Raw genomic sequence first — 21,251 nt, 5'->3', positions numbered from 1 at the left:
GAGAGTTCTGTAAATTTCTTCCAGAATCGTCCTCATTCGCACTCAACAAACGAACATTTGTTACGAGGGTTTTTATCGAGGAACTCTTCAGTTTTCCTTCCTCCGTAAAAATCAAATTTGAATAGACTCTTTGCCAAAATGCCGGCTGCAATTCAAATAAGTTAAAATTAAACCGAGTCAAGAACCTATGCCAGGCTAGAAAGAGCACCTTTACTTTAGCAACTGTACAAAGCATTATTTTTGTCAGGTGTCTTTTGAAATGTTAGGTGATGTATATTGATGCAGGAGTGTTGATGTGTTGGCAGAACTAATGGCTCAATGCTCAGGACCTATTGTTTAGATGACAAGGTCCTTCTCCACCTCAGTGGCTTAAGATTTTTAAAGTCAGTGAACGATACTAATTCCTAATCAAAGTAGATTAATAAAAACATTTTAGCAAGAAATAAACAACTATTATTGATTTTGAAAATATTTTTAAAAGAAAAATTAGAGGGAAAAGTATAGAGGTTTTGCACCATCACGTGCCCACGCCCATAATCCAGAGCTGCCTGTGGTTGGATGGCAGAACAATAAATTCCCTTTGCTCTTGGGAATTGAATTCTTTCTTATGTAAAACGACTGTATTGTTCCTGCCATCTAACATGGCTGCCAATGAGGTCGTCAAAGCGTCCAATAAATTTGTCGCTGATTTTTCTTTTAAAACTATAATTGAGCACGTGTAAGCATAGTACTTTTAGGACTCGTTCAGCGATCCAATCTCATACCCAGAGCCTGCGTTTCTTCTGGCCTGCTGCGAAAAACGAGGGTTCTGGCATAATCCACTTTTTGAGACCAGGATTTCTTGAAATTCCGGTATGAGAGCGCATGCGCTCAAAGACTTGCCAAAGAAAGAAAATATGTTTCCTATTTCTAATTTTTACTTTTTTTTCGTGATTTTTTCCTTTGATTTTGATTTTGATTTGATTTTTACATTGATTACTTGTATTGGTTATATTTCACTTCCCGAAAATTACGCATGCGCCAAAATGTGAATTATGCCTGAGCCCTCGTTCTTCGCCGCAAGCCAGAAGAAACGCAGGCTCTGGGTACGAGACTGTCGGCGATCAATCCGCTCTCTCCGACATGTAATAGTTCTGTGCATGCCATTTGTCGTACATATTCTATTCTACCTAGTAAGGAAAAGGTAAGGCTATTACGGTAGCTACTACAGCTAGCACCTGGAGTGAGCAGTTGAGGGCACGACGAAAGAATTTTGATCATTCAAAGAAAAAAATTTCGAACATTTGTAATTGAATTTATTCAATAAATCTAAATTAGATATACGTCAAAATATTCTCAATTCGATAATACGCGCTAAAGTCACGATCATGCGCCGATTAAGCTACGATCATGTATCGATCAACTCACGATCATGTTCGATCAAGTCTCATTCAAATCACGATCATGTGTAGATCAAGTAACTACTTGGTATCTATCGTTCGCCGAACAACTCACAATTGTGCTCATTAACTCACGATCAATTTCCGATTAAATCACGATCATGTGTCAATCAAGTCACGATCATGTACCGACCAATGCACGATCATAGATCAATCAACTTATATATGCACAGAACAATAAAAACGTGGTAAAACTAGAACATATATTTGTAAGTAAAAAAATTGGTTGCTACAAATGATTCGTTGTCATCTGATCTAAAATTTTACACTGTGTCGTCCTGCATTTCCAATGAAATCCTAGTTATTAACGAGGGATTCGAGGGGCAAACACTCTACCTTCCCCAGATATTCCCGACTAGCGTCTTTAATTATTTTTCAAAATTCGTTTTATCCAAGGCAGAAAGTACTTGATATTGGTGTACAAGCCAGGTTGCCCAGGCCTAGCGCATCCAACCCCCCAACTCACAGCCCCGGCTAAAACGAACCGTGACTTATTTTTGGGGTCTGGGCAGACAAATGGACCACCGCTGTCCCCTTTGCAGGAGTCAATTTGGCCTCCCTCGTACCCGGCACATATCATACGGTTGGTAACTAGCCGTGTTGGGTACTGGTTCTTGCAGTAGTTCAGAACCTTGACTGGTACTTTGGCTTGACGCAGCGTGTTAGAGAGACTTGCACCTTCACCTGGTGGGTAGAAAAACTACGTTAGAAGGACGGGGGAAATGGGGGAGGGGGGGGGTGGGGGTGGGGGAGATCGTGGCTAGGGGGCTTCGAAGGCCCCCCAAATTTTTAAAACAGTGCAGTTTTATTTTGTCCTAGTTTGACTTCCGTATGAAAAGAGAAGACGCCCCCACCCCCCGCGATTTTAAAATGTGCTCCATCGTCTCTACATTAAGATGACTGCCTAATATTGAGCGTTATATATTTTTTTAGTCAAATTTAGGTTTTCAACTTTCAGGTTTAGAACCAATTATGGCTCATTGTCCTCTAGTTTATTGCTTTCATTGTCCAACGCAGGGAGCCCGGCTGCTAATTTGCATAAACGTCGAAAATCAATGTTTTACGAGTGAAAACCCTTTTGGATCATTGAGTTTGTTGTTTTATATAATATGTTTCTAGTGAAAGTAATAAATGAGCACTTGAAATTTTGAAAATGTACCAAAACGATGCAAAACTCTCTATTTTTGATCTTTCATAGCTTCTTTGGTATTCAGTCAAATTTAACAAAAAAATTTGGAATAGTTTTAATGAAGTACTTTCTCAAATAGCATTTAATAGTTTCTGGCAAAAAGACCTAATTTTCTCTATCAAAAAAACCAAAAAAAAACCAAAGCAAAAACAAACAAACAAACAAACAAACAAAAAACAAACAAACAAACAAACAAAACAACAACAAATTATTCATTTTGTGTACGTTATAAATGGACACAAATCTCGAGCTTGGGTTCCCTGTGCCGCCATCAAATCTTACCCAATTTTCCAAATCCAGTGACGGAACAGTTCTGTCCGATGGGTATAACATAGCTAGTGGTTGGCATGCAGATAGGTCTGATGTACTGGTTGAAGTTCATGACTGGGCGCGCGAGACGGAGCAACGCGATGTCATAGTCAAGAGTCCTGTGGTCATAGTTGGGATGCATACACATCTGAGCTACGTCTGCAGGGACAAAACATTATTAGAGACCTTTAGCATCAGGTTTACCGCTAACCGCTAGAGAACGGGCTCAGAAACACGGCAGCAAACACGGAAAAGCACTCTGCAACAATGAAACTCAATATGGCGGCTCTTTTCGTATCAACAACTTCGTTATAATGCCTTGCTAAGTGCCAAACGTTTGACGGAAAACACCTGACGTCGAAAAGCAGTTTTAGTTTTGCGGTAAAGATTTGTCTATAAACTGTACTGAGTGTGACAATCAAGGGTGGTGTAGTGGTTGTGCGCTCGCCTTTCACCTCTAGGGTCTCTGGTTTGATTCCCAGACTCGGCATCACATGCGAGTAGAATTTTGTAGGTCTATTGCTTGATTAAAGGGTTTATTTCCTGGTTCTCCGATTTGATTTTCCTGCAACCGCAAATCCTAACAACCTTAATCTCAATTGGATACGTGAGTTAGTTAGCCAGCCCGCACTTTGATTAGTCCAGAGGTTGTTTCAGGGTTCGATCTGTGGGTTATTAAACTGTACCCTGGCTTTGATCAGCCCAGAGGTTGTTTCAGGGTTCAATCTGTGAGTTAGCCGTGCCCTGACTTTGATCAGCTCAGAGGTTATTTCAGGTATTAATGAAATTTATAAACTAAAAATAGCAATCAATCATCAGTAATGATCTTTCATCTTCCATTAAAAGACAGTGCTCTTCACGTCTAACATATTCTATGCTTACCAATATCGACCTCATGGCCATCGCGATTATTCACATCAAACTCTCCCAATACAACACGGAGTCGAGGATCAGGCTTCACACATCCGGTACGGCTAGGATCGAGCCCGTAAATACAATGGGCAGCGGTCAATACCCATTCTCTATCAATGAGTGAGCCTCCACAATAAATCCTCTTTTCACTTCCTCGCTTAAGACCTGTTTGCCAAGGCCAGTCACGTGTGTTAGCAACAGAACCGCCCACAATTCGTCCGACATTTCTACGAACACCACACGCAAAGGCCGGGAGAGATGTCTTTGCTGTGGACAAGAAATGACTTATTGATTTATTTCTTACGTAAAACGATGGTATTGTTCCAGCCAACTAACATGGCTGCAGTCAAGTGAAGGCTTAAAACCTCTATAAAGCCAAAAACGTTCTCAATTATTTAACCTCCTGAAATAAATAAAACTTTGGACAAAACATCCTTTCATGAAAAAAATGTAGAAAAAATATTTACTGAACTACTTCGTTTTGGATCCGGTAGTAGTTTTTCCACATACGAATAACGTCACAGTTAAAAGCTTTATATGGTATTTGATGTTAATGATCTAGTGAACTGTTAGAAATCTCGCGGTTTGATTGACTACGTTACCAATAGACTAACATTCGTAGAAAGGGAGTTCCCAAGTATTCTCACCTGTACATCTCTGTGTGTTACACGCGACGCGTTCAGAGTAGAACCCATCACACGGCTGACCTCCATAAGAAGGGAAAGGGTTATCACACTCGCGGTATCTTGACTTGAAGCCTCCGTTACATGATCTTGAACACTGGGTCCATGTCCCCCAGTTGCTCCATTTACCATCAATTGCTATTTTAAGGAATGACATAGTCAGCATTGGATTCAAAGGTTTCAAAGTTAGTACTGGTTATCTTTAGGTCCGGAATTATAGGAATCAAAAGCGTAGTTGGCGACACGAGTGAAAAACGTCTGCGCATGCTCTGAATCCGTATGCAAATTAGTAAAACATAAGTAAATTTGACTTTCAAACATGCCTGATAAATTGGACTTCACAAAATGCCAAAACTTAGTGTCCATGCTTGAAAATTAAGGCTAAGTCTTTCATATTGTGTTATTCAATATAGTATCGTGGTCTGACAAAAGTATACTCTCGAACTTTTTTGTATACTTGGAGAAAACAAACATTTATTTTCTCACTCAAACTCTTCCAAATTCTTAGAAAACGTGCTGAAATGCACACATGCACAAACGTTTTTCTCTAGTGTCGTAGTTGGCTCTAGTGTGTATTGAACAATGGAATCGGAATAAGAATTTGAATGACAACGGAATCTGAATTGAATCGCACGGATCAAAAGGTTTCCTTTTCCTTTCTATAGACCTAATTCGTTTTGGTGCAACGTTCACTCATGTCAGACCATGTGTCATTCTCTTGAGAATAAGATTATAGTGTTTGAGTTGTAGCCATATTCAAGTGTCTTCTCGTGCGCAACTACCAAACAAAGAAACGATACTGTAGAAAAAGACACGTGGTGTGTAATAGGGTACCAAGACGAATTAAGTTTATTCCATCGCTTCTGGTCTTGTGTGGAGAAGAGAATCGAGGCTAGAAGCGTAGAAAAAAAAATCCAATGGTAGAACTCATTCCCAGTCTCATTGGAGCAAAATAAAATATGCATCAAAGCGAGGTTTGCGTTTTTATTCCGTTCTGAACTGAACCAGCCTCTCATACATGTGAACAAGAGGATAGTTATTAACCGTTTTTGAAATTGGTCGCCATGTTTCGATTAGGTGAATAGGCATCGTGTCACTTGTTTACTTTTTAACAAAATTTACGATTTACGTTTTTTGCATGTTACATAATTTATTCATTTATAATTTTATTCGTCAATATGGTTATTTATTAAGAGCTGTTTTAAAAAACGTTGTTGTTGATTTAAGTCGAAAAAAAGGAAAAGAAAGAAAGAAAAAAACAAAAACAAAAACAAAAAACAAAAAAAAAGGAACAAAAACAATGAAACTTTTGAGCAAGGAAACAAAACCAAAACAAAACAATAAAGACACGCGAAACTGAAACATGAAAGGACGAATAAGACAGCATACAAATATAAATGAATACACACACACACACAAACGCCTACTGATCAAAACAAAAACAATATAATTTTGTAGCAATAAGACAAAAACAAAACAAAATGCAATGCATTGTGTTGTACAACAAATTAAATCAAACTAAGTCAAAACCATATATAAATATATATGTATGCTCACCATCGCTTCCACTACCACTATCTTCGAATTCCCATTCACGAGACTCATTATCACTCGAGTTCACGATCGTCCTGGAGTTCTAAAATGTAGCATCTGGATTTAGTAACTGAATCAAGAACTTAAGTTTAAACATGTGTCATTACTTCACGTCGTTGAGATAATAATATTTAACCCTACGACAATGGAGGCCGCAATGACTCTCCAAAATGACTTTAGGAGCATAAAAATTCCAAAAATTAGAGGTCAAATAGCATATGTATGATTTGAACATTGGAAATTGTTGGTTGTATTTCATGATATCAAAAATTTGAATTTTATTAATTTTTATGGGTATAAAAAGTCCAATCTCCACTTTTGAAAAAATATATATAATGAATAAATTAATTAATCTATAGCTTCCGCGACAAAAGTCTAATGACGTGAGAATCCATGCAATTTTAATCGTAAATATGAAAACTGACCCCACCCCACAGGGGATGAAATTTACTTGCTAATGAAGGCTTCTTAGGTTGTGACGACATAGAAAATGGACCGTTTTAAAAATATAACCAAGAAAACAAACAGTACAGTTTTGAATCTATAATACTCAGTATTTTAGGTAGTTTTTTTAAAAGCGCACATAAGCATGACATTCAGACTTTCTTACCGAGCTATTCAAAAAGAAATAGGACTATTAAGACGTGATTAAAACATTTTGAGAATCTGAAAATTGGAAAAAAAAGCCAGTAAAATGCGTTTCTAGGATCAGAAACATTTTTCAGTCAGAAAACGTCGTTGTCAAACAGATTAACAATGCAGTCAAGTACATCACCTTTGGAGTACAGTAAATGCAACGAACACATGCCAGAACTATTGCCAAATGTACAGCTTTCATCTTCCAAGATTCCTTTGAACTTAAGCTTTCTTTTCTTAACAGAACAACGATTTTTTTTAATCAATCTTCGCCGTACGCGGAGCGGTTATTGGGAAATGTAATACTTTTCAAGAAAGTGTTGGATTGTGTTTCTTGTGGCAGTACCAGTAGCTCTCACCAGGAAGACTGCAGGAAATCAATATGGAGATCAGAAGTTCAACGCTGTATAGATTTTCAGCCGAAGTAATGAATATACCGAGCTATGATTCTGTTTGCAATTACTAAAAAGAATCATCAAAAACTATCCCAGTCAAATTGGTGACATAAGTATTAGTTTAATGGCCATTAGAAGACCTCGTTTTTTATTTTGCTATTTTGTTTCATTTGACTTTTTGACTTTGTTATCCTTTTAGACTGAGGATTAATTGAAACCAAACGAATGTCTCAGTCCAGCCTAGATTATTATTTGAATCATGTGTGCAGAGCTAGTTTTATTAGTTTTTTTTTTGTTGTCAAGATTCCAAGATAAGTAAAAGGCATTTGAAGATAAGTAAAAGGCATTAAGGGGGTTTTCATTATTGACCTGTAATAGAGGAGCATGCTGCGAGTGGAGATGGTATCACACTGATCAATATAATGAAGCTATGACGTACGGACATGAATAAACTATAAAGATATGATATGGATAAGATATGAGAAAAAATGAGAAGAAGAAGAAGAAGAAGAAGAAGAAGAAGAACAACAACAACAACAACAACAGCAACAACAACAACACGAACAAGAAAAAAAAAGGAGAAGGAGAAGAACAAGAACAAGAACAAGAAGAACGTACAATAATTAAAACAACAAGGACAAGAAAAAGAAAAACGACGAGGACAAGAAGAAGAAGAACAACAACAACGACAAGGAGAAAACGAACAACAAGAAAAAGAAGAACAAAAAGAACGAGAAGAACAAGAAGAACGTACAAGAAGAGAAAAACAAGAAGAAGAAGAAGAAGAAGAAGAAGAAGAAGAACAACAACAACAACAACAACAACAACAAGAAATACATTAAAAAAAAAAAAATAAATAAAAAAAAAAAAAAAAACGATAACAACAACAGCAAAAGAAACAGAAGAAAAATGCCAATCAAATCTACAACATCAAATATTACGTGATATAATCGATATAACCAGTACGTGAGATATGCAAAACCCCAACCGAATGGCTCACTAATCTCTGTTTGTTCTTAAGTACTTCCACAGCCAAGCGTGAAAAACGTCTGTGCATGCTCCAAGTCCGTATGCAAATTAGTTGATTCACAAAAAGTCTATATAACGTCGTATTGTTGTAAAGGAATGCATGATTTGCCTTACAAACTTGCCTGGAAATCATTCTTTCGTGAGCAAGCTAACCAGTGATACATCCTCACTGCATACTCAGAGCCATAGCTGAGTTATGGGCGAAATCCGACGACTACTGAGGTGATGAGTTTGCAATGAGATCAGCGGTAGCGACCCCCACCAGGGGAGGAGAGAGTGGACGTAAAGACCCCCGGCTTTGGCGCTGTTGGACCAACTGTGAAAAATCCGACGCGGGTTTGGAGATATATAACCGGGGCCGCAAAGGACTTTCGTTAATTAATTATGCAGTGAGAATAGTATTTAGATCTTATTTTAAAAGACTGTTCATAGATTTTCGAGAATACTTTGGTTATCTGTTTACCATTGTTAATTTAGTGTCATTTAATTGATAAAATTTAATTTAATTTGATTTGATTTAAAAATGATTCATTTGTTTATTGATCAATATATCGTTATTCATTCGATTAATATTTTTATTGTCACTTAGTTTGTTGAAGGCATGCGTCGCTACGGCGCCATATCAGTCAGAATTGCGGATTCGATTCCCAGCTGCGCGCCACATACATGTGTTTTGAGTTTGTTTGATGTGTTGTCTCTCCCTTGCCACGAGGGTTTTTCGCCGGCTTTTGTCCAGTTTTACTTAATTAATCCGCAAAAATCAAAATGTCAGTCGGGTGTATCGAGTGTTGTAAACAATAATAAATCTAAATCCCAACGGAGGAGCCTCTTACTGAGAGTGATGGTTGTAAATATAAGTTTAAGTTTAACATCGTGTCCATGGTGTCCATACAATTGTCACAAATCCAGTTCGTTAGCAATAGCTCTTAAAGTCGAACCCCTAGCTTATAAATAAATTTATAAAACACTCAACAAAATTAGTCGATTCTGATTGGACAAGAGGAGTACAATTAAATCGTTAATTGTGCTCTGTAGAGTCCCAATTAAATTGCTCAATTGTTGTTTAGTGTCTTAAGAACAAAACATCGCACGATCTTCTCGTATAATTCGGAATTTATAGATACTCGTGATGAAAGTTCTCAAATTGGACTCGCAAAACATCCGAATTGTACTCGAGGTCGCACATGTAGTCTATTGTCTGTACTCAATTCGAACATGGAATGGCGTCAGCATACGAACCAAACTTAAGTGGAACCACGAGCGCAGCCAGCTTATTGGTCTGTCCTCTTATGGAAAATGAAAAATAGCCAATCAGCGCGCGAGAAATTGACAATTTTTGGTAAAATCCGGGTTGCATTGGTGAGAGGCGAGCGCTCTCACTGTTACGCCAAACATGCTTCAAACTGCACCAAGGGAGAAAATGAGGAATTTTTAATGCTAAAAATAACGTCGTACCAGATTTCTTCAGAAAATGATACGATAAAAGATAGAGTTTTATAGATGACTTGATGACACTCTTCTGCTCATCTGTTCGAAATATGTCGTTCACTTGCAGTAGTGCACTCGCCTCTCATCTCTGGGTATCCGATTCGATTACCGGACTACGCAACGCACGTGAGTAGAGTTTGCTAGGTTTGTCACTTGATTTGAGGGTTTTTCTCCGGGTTCTCCGGTTTCTCTCCCTCCGCAAAACGAATCTCGTCAAAATTCCGGTCCACTGATTTCGATCTGTGAGTCAGGCCTGCCCTGACTTAGATCAGCCCAGATGTTTTTTCAGAGATTGATCTGTGAGTTAGCCAAGTCTTGACTTAAATCAGAGATTGATTCAGGGTTCGATTTTTAAGTTAGCCCTGCACTAACTTTTATCAGCACGCAGGGCAGTTTTAGGGTTCGATCTGTGAGTTAACTATATGCCCTGACTCAGATAAGCCGAGAAGTTGTTTCTGGTTCGATCCTTGGGTTAGCCGTGCCTTGACTTAGATCAGCCCAGAGGTCGTTTCAGGGTTCGATCTGTCAGATCTGTTAGATCTGTGGCACAGAAGTTGTCTTATATCAGCCCGGGATTCAATAAATTTAATCTTCTCTCAGGGTGTGGACGAGAGGAGTGTAGGTATCCAAGACTAATAATAACATAAATAATAACTTACGTTCAGTTGGACATGCCTGGGTATTGCATCTGACGACCTCACGTGACTTGCCCTGACATGAACTCCCGCCATTTTGTGGCGGTGGATTGTCACATTTGCGCACACGTGACTGAATGCCTGATCCACATGTCAATGAACACAAAGAAGTACTCCAACTTCCCCAGTTACCATCGATCGCTGAAAATTAAAGAATAAAGAAATTTTGTCTTTCCCTAGTCTTTTCTGTTTCTTCTTAGTTTCGGTCCCAGATCCTCACAGGTCCTCTTCACTAGTGGAGAGGGCCCGCGAGGATCTGGGACCGAAACTAATGACGGTTGTGGCGGAGGAGACTATCCATTGAATCGAAATTTCTTTTACTGGTTCTCTTGTCTTCCTCCTTGGAAAACTAAATTTAAAATCTTAGAGTTAGCCGTGCTTTGACATCGATCAGCCCAGGACCAGAGCTTGTTTCAAAGTATCAATAACATTTCAAGGCTTATTTTCAAAAACCAACCAACCAAACAAAAAGCACTTTTAGGGTGCATGTGACGTCATAGCTGTCTTGAGATTTGGTCTTAGTTTCTTTTTAATTTCAAACAATATGATGGCCGCATTTTTTGTCTTTTGTCCTTTAGAAAAATGATGCATGACACAAAATATTTGAGATATAACGCGCACTCTGATTGGCTGGCTACCGTATTTATAGCAGAGGACAGAGACATGCACGTGCAAAATCGTTAAAAATATATCATAAAAGCAATTCAAAACGGCTGCTTTTGTCTTCTACGCTTCGTGTTTATAAGCTTGCTTCTCTCGTGTTCTGCCAACCCCTTCGTACTTTATGACTGCACACAGCACTCGTGCACGTTTTCTATTCCTTCAATAAAGAAACCAGTTAATTCATAGATACCGACCTTTCAAGCAGTCCTTTATTTTACAGCTTTCCGAATGTTTATAAATCCCCACGCACTGTTTGCCGCCATTTTGTGGTGCAGGGTTGTTACATTTTCGATTGCGTGTCTTGATTCCTGGACCACATGATGTACTACAGGGGCCGTATAATCCCCAGGAACTCCAGTTACCATCCACCACTGAAAGTCAAGAAAGCAGTTTTCGTATGAATGGGGAACATACGGGTACTGATTATGACCAGTTTTTGTATGACTGTGAAAAGCTTACGGCACGAGCACGATCGTAACACAGTGAGTGATACGCCGCGATTCACATTGCTCGAGAATTTATTCTGTTTTCGATTCAGCTGCAGATAGCATTAGTCCAATATTTTTAGATCTTCATCACTTTGTCCCCCATATAAACAAGCTGTGACGTCATAGTAAAATAGCGCAATAGACCACTTGCATGTGATGTCAAAGGAGCTCAATTTGGAGGACCAAAGAAATAATTTCAATCTCTTGAGAATAGTCCCCTTCACAGAGACCTTTTTTAACAATGTCTCTATCATTGCAAGCTCACCGTTCGTCTCGCTTCGATGCAAAGGCACGGCTACCTTTCAAGATGGCGCAGGGAACTGTGATGGGGACTATTGGAAACTTGCTATGTCCTCCAAATTGAGCTGCATTCCGACGTGCTGCAAGGGATCTATTTATTTTTCTTCGAAGTGTTCTGCGTAAGTGGGAACGTACCTATGATACAAGACTGGGTGTTGCACGACATAGTTTGTTTTGATATCCCCACACATGCCCTTCCTCCATTTTTTGGTGCTGGGTTGTTACATGTTCGATATCTTGCTTGGGTGCCTCCACCACAGCTCTGAGAGCAGGTAGAAGGTGCTCCCCAACTTCCCCACTTACCATTGACCACTGAAATGATAACGTTGATTAATTAACAGATATAACAGCTTTTTCCGTGTTACGTCCAGTAATTGTCGTGTTAAAATCAGCGGATAAAAGTCTTTTTTCCCTTGGAGGAGATTTTACAGTGCAACTACTATAACCGGGGCCACTTAGACAGCGACAACCAATCAGATTGTAGAATAGAAACAATACATTCCGACTTTGGTTAGTGGAGCCAATCAGAAATCAGCAGGAAACGATAGCCTTTCAACATATCCATGAGAAAATGACGATCGCTATGTAGTTTTTTACGCGAAACACCAGGGTCAAATTACACTTCTCGTGTAGTCTAGGTTTCCGATTTGATTGGCTCCACTACCCAAAGTTGGAGGGAGCAAAAGCCTCGAACCGCATGCCCTGTGACATCGCGGCTTTATTTACCTTGAACACGTTGACACTGTCCGCAAGATTTGGGACAATACGGTAGCATGTACCGGGGATTTTTATTGCATTGCCCACTACGAGCCCAACTGACACAGTTTCTATGACGGTCCATGCAAGTTGACTGGGGCACTGTTGGTCTACCTGTGGCAAAAAAAAAAAAAAAAAAAAAAAAAAGATTAGAGTCTTTTACTAAAGAGGAAGGGGGTGGGGGGTGGGGGGTGGGGGAAAGTTTGTTGCGCGTTACACGATAGACCTTTTTACCCCGGGCGTAATGTTTTACGATTCCAAAAAACGTGTCATTACCTAAAGAATAAAATACTTTGTTTTCAGTTGTATCCATATTCACGTGTCTTCTCATGTACAACCTTTAAACAAAGAAATGATACTCTAGGGAATGGCACGTGTTCTGAAATGGAAAAACACTACGCCCATGGTAAATAGTTGATTCTAGGACCAAGGAATTTCTGAAAGTGGCATAAGCTTGGCTTAGTAACATAACTAATGTCAAATACCCAGGCGATTAGAATTCGTCGAGATCGTCTCCAAAAAAAAGGGCTTGCTCTAAACCTTATACATAAAGTTTTTTCATAAGCACCACCTCTTTTTTTATCCTTGCGTGATCTTTTAGTGATTTTCAATACGCGAGCTCGGAATACTTGTCAGTTGTTCTTTGTAGTTAGAATAAAAAAGATACCAAATATAGCAGGTGCATGTTACATCATTGCCGCCATCTTGGTTGACCATAACAAAGCATTCCTCTTAATCTGCGCTTGTTAGATCAACCAACATGGCGGCTGTTTCAATGTTATTCATATCTCGAGGGATTTTGAGTCACATGGTTGCACGCACTCTATTGTTCATATATGAATTGATGGCAAGAATTTAACTTTACAGCTCGCTGCTATTGAATTCAATATTGAAAACTGCTAAATGATAAAAGGTTTGTGTACACATGCTTGACCCAGTTTCATTGTGACGTTGAGAATTTCTACATTTTCTGATTCTTTTGACACGAGTGAAAAACGTCTGCGCATGCTCTGAATCCGTATGCAAATTAGTCATAACATATGTAAATTTGACTTTCAAACATGCCCGATAAATTGCCCTACTTCACTATGACGTCACATCAAACAATATTCAACAATCTATTGTTTAAACGCAAAGGATCATGGTCGTCGGACGGGGTCAAATCAACGCAAACTAACCGAAAATTGTTCTAATTCCCGTATCATTCCACGAAGAGAAGTAGAATAGCCAGCAAACGTTCAGAATATTTTTTAGTACATATTAACACACATTATATCTGTAAACCAGGCCATTTTAGATTAAACTGTTTCGCTAGGAGCAAATTTTGTTGAATTTTTTATTGGATTTGGCGATTCTATCCCCGACATAAACAAACAGTGACGTCATAGTGAATTAGGTCAATTGGACTTCACAAAATGAGAAAACTAAGCGTCCATGCTTGAAACTTAAGGCTAATTCTTTCATATTGTGTTTGTTATTACAGTTTCTTGGTGGGACTAAAGTATATTTGCAAAATGTTTCGCATACTTGGAGAAAACAAACATTTATTTTCTCACTCAAACTCTTCAAATTTCTTAGAAAACGTGCTAAAGTGCACGCATAGACAAACGTTTTTCTCTAGTGTCAATTATTTTATATTATGCCAAGAGAATTGGACCCTTTTCAAAATTATCTTGAATAAGAGGCTAACGTAAATATAGAAAATAAAATCACACCTTTTCTCGATGGAATTTGTGTCACTTTTATTTTGTATTTCAATGTTAGCCTCATATTCAAAAATCTTTTGAGAAGGTTCCATATCCCTATAATCTGTATCACAGTACATCATCATGCAATAACATAAAATTAATGTACATGCAATTTGTATCCTGCACCAAGCTTTCCAATCACCTTCACCTTGGGTGTGTTAAGTTTATCACAAGAAAAGAATTTCTGTCAAGCTATTTAAGGATTATTCATTTCACATACCATGGTACATAACTAATAGGTAATACATTTACATACATAGTACATGCTAAATAAGAAGAATAATGCATATGCAGTATAGAGTCATGCGCGCTTCACACATCAACGGTGTCTGAATTCACCCTTCTCAAAAAGAACTTGGATGCTAGCCTATATTAACGTAGAAATACAAAAGAAATTTTCTCGATGGAATTTGTGGCATTTTTTAATATTTTCCCTTGTAAGCCTCACATTCAAGACAATTTATTGAGAAGGATTTAGTCTATTAAGGTTACTAGTGCAAAAATAGGTACATGCAAGGAAGTCTGCCCCAGTTAGCTGGTCACGAGCGTTTTGTTTGCCAGCTGTTACTAGGGGCGGAGGAACCGGGGGACCGTGCCCCCCCCCGAAATCTTTTGGAGGGGCCTGGCCCCCCACAAAAAATTGTTCTCAGTCATAGTTTTACGGCGCATGCGTCTGCAATCAAACAAAACAGCGGTCATTATCAAATAGCGTTAAATATAATATTTCAGTGCCCCCCAAAGAATTTCAGGTTATGCCGCCCCTGGTTACCAGACAAACAACAAAGTATTGCTGGATTTTACTTCATTGACGTCATTTCCTGTCTCGTGCGGAATGTTTATCAGCTGAATCTCAAGTTTTCAATAGTATTCTTTCTGGCTGACAACACAAGGTCATCAGTGTTTGCTAACCATTTAGAGAAGATAATGAGATTCAATGACTTTTATCAGCATATCGCCGTAGCCCAGCAATAGAAGGTACTGCCTTTGCTCTAAATTATTTATTTCTGGAAATGGTTAGAACTTCACCTTAACTCGAATGACGATGTAAAAAAGCAGTGTCAAGCTCAAACTCATGCATTTCATTTCAAGAGTTGCACGTGGTTATGTTCCCTTATTGCATGCAACGTAGGTCAAACTGGATGTGTACAAGGCATGCAGACAAGAGATATCTGTTTTCTACCTTTACACTTCCCACAAGATTTGGTGCAAAAAATATTCATCGTTATTTCGTTTTCTTTGCAATGACCAGCTCGAGCCCAGTCGTCACACTTATCGTAAGTGTCCATACAGGCCTCTGGGGCGACGGGTATACCTAGAAGCACAGGTAGCCCGGTTCACGTTTAGTACATCAAGCTCCTAATGTTTGGCTCCAATAGGTTAGTTTCGAGATACGCGATCGCTGTACAAAGGTATTGAGTGCTCAGAATCAAAACTGAACTAGGCATTTTAGGGCAATATCTTAAGGGAGCTATGGAAAAAACATACAAAACTTTAAAACTATTTTAACAAAGAAATACTTTTGGATTTTCTCCTACTTCGGAAGCAAGATTATAACTTTTTGAAAGAATATAGCGCACTTCAGATAAAATATATTCTTCAAGCCTATACGTCTATAGTTTCTTATGAACACTGCCCTAAAATGCCTCGTTTTCTCGTGTGATATTTATGGGAAGCGCCCGCGTATCTCGAAAATCGTTTCTTGAAGAGACGTCATGTTAGTTCACTTGAACAAAAGATTTGATTTTCGTTCTTTTTGTTATGTCAACCAACATGGCGGGCATGTCTTTTGTTCTTATGGAACCATAAAAATTATGAATGAATTAAACTGCTACTTGGACGAAAATCGCTCCAAAATTAAAACTCTTTCAATTGAACTGGAATTTGAATTTGAATTTGCTTTGAATAATGACAAGGTTTCATATTTGAATAACGATGAATGATAAATTAGAGACTTTACGCATGAGGACGGCAAGACCCAGATGGCGACGCTAGGATGATGACGCGAGCCCCTTCTCAAAATGGTTTTCGCGCGCGCGCGTCGTCCTTGCCGTTGCCGTTCTCTCTTGGACGTGAAAACATCACCATCTGACGCTGTAGTTAGAGCGGGGACACCAAGGATGATAGCGTACGTCCACTTAAATACTGTGTTGTTATTTCCCATAAGCTCGAGAATGTGACTGACTGACTGAAGAAGAATTTCTTAATTTATTTAGAATATAGAATTACTTACAGAATCCGCAAGTCTTTCGGCAGCTGGTTGACATGTAACTAACGTAATACTGACACCATCTGTAAGTTCGCAACCGATTGCAGTTCGCCACACGATCACGGCATGTAGATCCTGGTGTAGAAGCAAAGGAAAAATTATTTTATTAGAATTATTATTAAAAAAATCACTCATTTCCTAGCCACCCTCCCCTCCCCCCCGATGACCATGATTGTTAGGATTTAAATAAAATATTGCTTTCATATGACGTTATCAAGAATTAGGACAAAATTCAACACGTATGACGTTTCCTTATTATGACTGACTGTGCCTTGATATCAGACTCATTTACTAAGTGCCAGCCTTATTTCAGATTCAAAATATTAGTAAATACCAACATTGAAGTAAAGAATGCACAACTTAAACAATAAAACTATTTTGAAATTCTATAACTTAACTTGAATATATAACTCTTCGACACAAAATCAGAGCAATCTGGGCTAAGATATCCTGCGTAGCGTCGCTCTAGGGGATTGGGAAAGGGTTAGGGAAAGAGGGAAGGGGAGGGGGAAGGGAGGGGGAAGGGAGGGGGAAGGGAGGGGGAGGGGAAAAGAGAGAGAGCGCGTCTGCAATATGACAGTTTTTGTTTTAGCGTTTTTACTCATTATTCTGGGTGCGAGAAATTCCTATTGGTCCATAGGTGTCTGACGTCAATCAAAACATGTCATTTTAAATTAAATATAACAGCACCACACAGCAAAACACAGCACCGTCCATCTAAGTAATTGTGGGCGAATGAATTCTGTCACCCTTATAAACGAGTTGTGACGTCTAAGCCGGCTATTTTGTAACCATTGCCACCAAATAGCGTATTGCAATGCGCTTATGCTTAGCATCGATCAGCTGAGAAAATCTCAATAATTAAAAAAAAATTTAAATCTTATCTATTTTACTAGAGGGTTTTCTTTACCTAAAAGCAAACACTGAAGACCAGACGAAAACGGAAATGGCGCCTACATGATAACAAGCTGTTGCTTGAAATGATATTTACGTAGAGGATCAATCTGCTTAAATGATTTAACAGATGCCTATTTTAAGACAGCAAATCTGCTAAGCTGGAAAGTAAAAATTAAGTGGAATGGAAGAGGAGTTTCCGGAATAGCAGATGCTAATATACATAGCAAACAACAGTTTTTTCAAGGATCGAAAGTTTTGCCAAATTTCAGATGCTGCAAAAATAAAACGTTCTGCAGTATCAATTATATTCTTTATCTTTTAATTCATGATCAAATTTCTTGGCCTACCAGCGTCCGGTCCAGTCCAGTGCAGTCCTGATTTTTTCATGCCTTTTTTCAACATTCTAGTTCTTTAGCTTAGGGGTGGACCATTAGGCAATCGAGGGGGAGGCTGCAGGGATTTATGTTGCACGATATATATTTTTTTGTGTTTGCTGGTTATTTCTTTACGGAAAGTGGAGGTTGTGTGATAACATTTTCGTACGTGAAGTGCTTGATCAAAATTTTTTTTGGATTCACTCAATCCCCCCACCCCCTTCAATTATCTAATGATGCGTTCAATCACAGGCAGCCCAAACAAGGTTCCTGTGTATGGTTTATAAGGGAATGTATGGGAGTTATGATAAAGTTACGAAAATAAAATGTTTCACTCAACAATTTGCCTCAAAACTTGCTGCAGTTGTTGCTTTTACTTTGTTCTTAGAATATTTAATATACCGGATGTCGGAAGCAACCGGAAACAGGAAGTAGATTGCTTACGCATGGTACCTCGCTTATGAAAATTATGCAATTATGGATACTGATTTTAGATCAATTTTAGATCAGTTCAAGCCTTGAAAATGTAGGATTAAATAGTAAGGAATATTCGTATATATAAGAACTTGAAATTGGTTTGTTTTTGAGCAAAATTATCACTCTTAAAGAATTATCAAAGCGCAAGGTCAGTTAGACATAGTGAAATATATATATCTATTATAAAGTTTGATGATTAGCACTGGTGTATTCCAATAAATATAAAATTATAATAAAATAATATCTTATTGCGAACACGTCTTACTAGGAGGATTCTAATTTCTAAATAAAGACAATGTCATTAACGTTGTCCACCAAAAAAAGACATTTACACATTTAAACATTTAGACTAAAAGAAATATCACGTGTTTCCTCGAATGTCCTGGCATAAAACAAACGCTGAAATACCATTCTCCATCTTAAAACCTCTCTAAAAGGGTCGCGAAAGTACAACGACTTTAGACAACGAGAATTTCTACTGTCTTTTATAAGCCGGGGCATCATCGATCATCATCCATCATCGAAAGGAATGAAATCATGGTTATTGAAGCTATTTGTGAGTCTCGCATATGACAAGTATGGAATGTCTTACCTCTATAGCTACTGGGATAGCTGTAGCCAGATATGATAGCAAAGCAGGAAAGTAAATAAAATATCGATACACCGATTGCTGACCAACTTATTTTTGTCATTTTTAGGACAGCGACTCTAGTTTTGGTTCTGATCTTTAGGACGATAAAAGGATTAGACAGATTAAGATATCCTTGCTTCTGTACCTAAACCCCCGCAGAGTAACGGTTGTTTTTTACGCTTTATTGTTGATATTCATAACATACGGATTATCTTTTGTGTATCATATGGCGTGACAACCGTGACGTTATTAGTCACGCATCAGAAATGTCATTTTTCTGTGTTTCTAGTAATCAGGCCAATGAAGGAATCATAACAAATTTGGTGTTAAACTGTGACTTAAGATACAAAAACTGGAATGACGGAGGTTGGTAAGGTCGATCTTGCGTTATTATCTGAAATTATTATCTTCTTATCTGAGTTGTTTTCTGAAACAGTGTTTAGATAAAAAACACTACACTTTTGAATTTAGTTTTAAAAAACCTGTTGTGGCAGAACGACAGAACATGGCTTTAATGAAATTCAAATTTTGAGTGTAATTGCTAGACCAAATAGAGGCTTATATAGCTTCCAAGTTCTAACTTCCAGAGGACTGTTTGCTCGGTGAATCGAATGCCACCGCATTGGGTTACCACATGCATCATGCACGTTCAATTCGGCTACTTCCAGCACTAGGCTATCGCGTTTAAATAAATATTTACCTTGCGTCTTGAAGACCCATCGTTGAGGCGATCTCAATCTAACCGGGCCTCCTGTTATCTTTCGTGGCTCAGCTTTGTTATGAATTACGCAGAAACACAACGTCAGAACAACTAATGTAAAGGTCTTGGATTTCATTGTCGGCATTTGAATAGCGCTGCAGTGCAGTGCCAAAAATAACAATATTGCAGAAAAATTGCAAGACCTCTTGGAGCTAATGGAGTTTACTTCAATGTACGTGGATTTTGAGAGTTTCAATAGAGATGTTATGTATGATATGTATCACGTTCTTCTGGCTTATGGGTTATGGGGTTAAGATATCGTGTTTCAATCATCACTTGGTCAATGGGTTTATTCCGAAAAAGGGTCATCAATCAGTTTTTGGTCATCAATACATCGGAAGAAATATGCGTTATTTGATACTGGTTAAGTTAGAAGAAGAAGAAGAAGAAGAAGGAGAAGAAGAAGTAAAGTTTAGAAATAAGTAAAAGGCATTTGAAGATAAGTAAAAGGCATTAAGGGGGTTTTCATTATTGACCTGTAATAGAGGAGCATGCTGCGAGTGCAGATGGTATCACACTGATCAATATAATGAAGCAATGACGTATGGACATACTAGTAAATAAACTATAGTACAGCTGGATAAGATATGAGAAAAAAAGAAGAAGAACAGAAAAAAGAAGAAGACGAATTAGAAAAGAAGTAGAAGGATATGAACAGCAGGCGACAATTGCTTTTTTCGTACATATTTCTTAGAACTTCTAAGGCAACAGAGTATGAAAGAATAGCTTTTACAGATTCCTAAATGTTTTCATAGCAAACGTTTACGGTATTATACATGCTCATCCATACTTTATTTGAACGCAGGTTCATTTTCGGGCAGCCAGAGTCTGATGTGGACGTGGTTACTTAAACGATTTTACACTTCAGAAGAAAATCTACGCATATTTACAGAATAGGCCCTTTTACCGTAGGCGAAATGCTTTCTCACTTCAGACCGCGTGTCAATCCCTAGAGTATAATTTCTCTGTTTAACGCTTGCACAAGCCAATGAGGCTGGCAACGTTGTTATTGAAGGCAGTGCGTTTCTCGTAGTTGTTCTCCTGTTGAACATTATTAGTTGTCTGTGACTGTGGTAGAACGGTTCGTCGAATTCTGCTGCCTACGATGAAATAGATGGCTGGAAGAACGCTGAAACTCAAGTGGCAAGTAGATATTGCCCAGAATCTCGAGCAATTAAAGATGGGATTTGGCTGATTAGAAACTAGAATTGATATTACCCCGTAAGGAATCCAGACGATGATGTTACATAGCGTTAAAGCAATGACATCCTTGGTAACTGATCTGTACTGCTGCTCGTACTGGACCAAACATGTTATTTACTTCTTAATCGTCTTGCTGCTTGCGATGAAGATCTATAGGTTACTGAGCAACAGGACGTTATCCCTACCGATACGATTGCCGTTCTCACGGATTGATATATGTTAGTATTACTCTCTTCCAAACGAGAGGAATAAACAATTGAACATTTGTTTGGCCGAGTAAGTGTCAATACCAGTACGATTGAGATCAGCCACACCAAACC

General features: G+C 38.4%; 1 protein-coding gene across 4 annotated transcripts; it reads right to left on the bottom strand.

The window, feature by feature from the left end:
• Positions 1-1,628: 1,628 nt before the first annotated feature.
• Positions 1,629-19,813, bottom strand: LOC116296579 (coagulation factor XI). 4 transcript variants are annotated; one of them, XM_031704617.2, is made up of 11 exons: positions 19,669-19,813; positions 16,554-16,664; positions 15,504-15,635; positions 12,546-12,689; positions 11,955-12,131; positions 11,226-11,402; positions 10,333-10,509; positions 4,497-4,670; positions 3,820-4,116; positions 2,911-3,096; positions 1,629-2,123 (listed from the first exon to the last, which is right to left on the bottom strand). In XM_031704617.2, exons 1-11 carry the CDS (start codon positions 19,811-19,813, stop codon positions 1,804-1,806), a joined length of 2,040 nt encoding a protein of 679 aa, XP_031560477.1. In that variant the 3' UTR covers positions 1,629-1,803. The 4 variants fall into 4 exon arrangements, with proteins under 4 accessions (XP_031560477.1, XP_031560478.1, XP_031560479.1 ...); XM_031704618.2 differs by lacking the exon at positions 19,669-19,813 and adding an exon at positions 18,930-19,116; XM_031704619.2 differs by lacking the exon at positions 15,504-15,635.
• Positions 19,814-21,251: the final 1,438 nt, after the last annotated feature.

Source organism: Actinia tenebrosa, unplaced genomic scaffold (assembly GCF_029948245.1).
Source record: "Actinia tenebrosa isolate PJP-AT-01 unplaced genomic scaffold, QUT_ActTen_1.0 PGA_scaffold12__29_contigs__length_12842862, whole genome shotgun sequence".
Lineage (NCBI taxonomy): Eukaryota > Metazoa > Cnidaria > Anthozoa > Actiniaria > Actiniidae > Actinia > Actinia tenebrosa.
Note: the sequence above shows the minus strand (reverse complement) of the source record. Positions and strands in the feature narration are given on the sequence as shown.

What these genes read in the sequence shown, in the direction of transcription:
- LOC116296579 (XM_031704617.2), bottom strand. Translation starts at nt 19,813, where the DNA reads ATGCCGACAATGAAATCCAAGACCTTTACATTAGTTGTTCTGACGTTG. An exon ending in ATGGGTCTTCAAGACGCAAG is followed by an intron (nt 16,665 to 19,668) that starts GTAAATATTTAT and finishes CTTCTACACCAG; the next exon opens with GATCTACATGCCGTGATCGT. An exon ending in CACTGGATTTGGAAAATTGG is followed by an intron (nt 2,124 to 2,910) that starts GTAAGATTTGAT and finishes TCTACCCACCAG; the next exon opens with GTGAAGGTGCAAGTCTCTCT.